Source organism: Salvelinus sp. IW2-2015, unplaced genomic scaffold (genome assembly GCF_002910315.2).
Source record: "Salvelinus sp. IW2-2015 unplaced genomic scaffold, ASM291031v2 Un_scaffold10999, whole genome shotgun sequence".
NCBI classification, from domain to species: domain Eukaryota; kingdom Metazoa; phylum Chordata; class Actinopteri; order Salmoniformes; family Salmonidae; genus Salvelinus; species Salvelinus sp. IW2-2015.
This window is the reverse complement of record NW_019952256.1, coordinates 1577-4066: the sequence shown is the minus strand read 5'-3', so window position 1 is coordinate 4066 and position 2490 is coordinate 1577. Positions and strand designations below refer to the sequence as shown.

General features: G+C 42.9%; 1 protein-coding gene across 1 annotated transcript; it reads right to left on the bottom strand.

Annotated features, from left to right (window-relative positions):
- Window positions 1-678: 678 nt before the first annotated feature.
- LOC112080016 (rano class II histocompatibility antigen, A beta chain) lies at window positions 679-2271 on the bottom strand. The gene is made up of 3 exons (XM_024145805.2): window positions 1995-2271; window positions 1600-1725; window positions 679-1207 (listed from the first exon to the last, which is right to left on the bottom strand). Exons 1-3 carry the CDS (start codon window positions 2248-2250, stop codon window positions 1170-1172), a joined length of 420 nt encoding a protein of 139 aa, XP_024001573.2. The 5' UTR covers window positions 2251-2271; the 3' UTR covers window positions 679-1169.
- Between the last annotated feature and the right edge of the window lie 219 nt (window positions 2272-2490).

Below are 2490 nucleotides of genomic sequence, written 5' to 3'. Positions count from 1 at the left end.
CAAATGGAAAACAGAAACATGGATCGGTGGAAGCTTGAAAGCCGGTGACGACGAGCCGCCGAACGCCGCGCGCCGAACAAGGAGAGGCACCAACTTCGGCGAAGTCGTACACCTTCATACTGCACGCAGAGAAATATAAATTATATTGTAATACCAGGATCTGTCAGTAACCCTTTATCCCTGAATCCGTCATTGTGAAACTGCCTCATCCTTTTGCGATATTAAAACAACAATGTACACAGTTTTTTTTCTCCTTGGACACCATTGTACGTCATTTACATACATATAACAGCAAGTATGTACTGCAAAATTGTTTTGTTGATACTCCTCAACAAAAACAATAACAATAACATTAACAAATATGCTGGGTGAACAGTGGCGCTGTTTCCCTGGTGCGGATTTCAGCTTTAAGAATGTGTTATGTCTTGAGTGTACACACCTGGTTCCCATTTAGTTATTATTATTTCCCTATTTAACCCTCTGGTTCCCATTATGTTTTGTGTGTGTTTGTTCCTGGTTTGTTGTTAGTCTTTTGTGTTARGGTTAATGATCCCTGCGTGGCTTTATTTTTCCAGAGTAAAGTTCGTTATTTTACTCAGTTCTGTGTCCTGCGCCTGACTCCGTTCTCACCTCTGCACAACTAACACCTGACAGAAGGAAGTTAGCGGTGCTTTCGCGAGCCAATGCTAACTAGCGTTAGCGCAATGACAGGAAGTCTACAGGTACGGTAGCATTGAAGGCTAGTTTACACAGTTGTACATTAAAAAAACTGGTTCCAACTTCTTGTTTTGTTCAAAACAATTCAAGACAATTTGTGAGAAACAAACTACTTCATAAAAATATATCTTGGATCCTATAGCATATATGTAGGAACTTGTTTTAAAGTGTTACTGTAACAACAATATAAACTCTTGATAGTCTTTAGAAAAGCAGCAGACACTCCTTACACATAAGATATAGACAACATCATCAAGAGATAGACACCCTGCAGTGTCTATAGACACCCTGCAGTCAGAGACATAATAAGAATTAGGTAGCATCCTAAATGGAACCCTATTCCCTATATGGTACACTTATTTTGACCAGGACCGGGGGTCCATATAGGGAATAGGGTGCCATTTGGGACTCAAAATTACACTATGCAGAACTGTAATGTAGTCACTGAGAGATCACTGGGATGGGTGACTTGTTGGCACCAATTCCCTCCCTGTTGAACAAAATACACCACAGTTTGAGTTTTTACATTTGTGCATTTTGGTTGTTAGCATTGATTGACTAAGAAGCAGTTATTAACATATTATTCATTTATATTGTTGGTCTTAAAGTGACAGCAGCACAATCATGGGGGATAGATACTGTTGAGGCAGAGAGTAACAGACTGAACAATAAACTATACTATCTGTCTGTAGAGATCGGCAGGTAGCCTAGCGGTTAGCGTATCTCACAGTATCCCTTGCCGAAAGCCGACAGATGTGCCCTTGAGCAAGGCACTTAACCCTAATTTGCTCCAGGGGTGCTGTACTACTATGGCTGACCCTGTAAAACAACACATTACTGCACCTATCCGGTGTATTTGACAATAAAACAGCTCATACTCACCATCACCACCAGTGGTCTTCCTCCCGTTGTAGTAGAGGAGACCAGCTGCAGCGAAGACCAGCCCCAGCACCAGCCCAGACGCCCCGATGGCTATCTTACTTCTCTCAGACCCTGGCAGAGACATGTCTGGGATGAAACGTAGTGAGATGAATGTAGTTATAGTTACAGTTGTTTGAAAAACAACACACATCATTAATAACCCAACTTATCAGAGATCTTTKCTCCCTTATTTCAACCTTTCCTTACTTCATTGCTTCCTTACTTCCTTGCTTCCTTATTCCCTTCCCCAAACCATTTCCAGTAACACTCAGTTTGTTCCCTGACTTCCTTGTCCCCTTTTTCCTAGTTCCCTTGCTTCCTTGTTCCTTTACTTCCTTGTCCCCTTACTTCCTTACCCCAGTGGAGGATCTTTGGTTCAGTGAAGCTGGCATGCTCCACCATGCAGGAGATCTTCTCTCCAGGTGTGGGAGTGTACTCCAGGTAGGAGTGGATCTGATAGTGCCAGTCGCCATTGGATAGCTCCTCAGAGGAAGTCATGTTTGAGGTCACTTCCTGTCCGTCCCTCCACCAGGTCACCCTGATCTGTTTGGGGTAGAACTTGTAGGCGCTGCACGTCAACATGGAGGGGTGTCTGTCACTGTGGGRCGTCATGGACCTCAGATGRACGGAGGGCTCAACTGAGAGGGGAAAATAATMAAATAGTATTCTTTTGTTTTCTACTGCTTGGTGTTTTTCAATGGACAGGTATGTACATGTCCACTAAGGTTGTACATCTATATACGGGTCAGTTCCCTTTCTAGCTTGGGTGTCAATGTGTTTCACCTATAAGCTTTAGTAAGTGTACTTTTAGACAGAGTCAATTGAGGTGGCTTGTGTTGTGTCAGACTGATA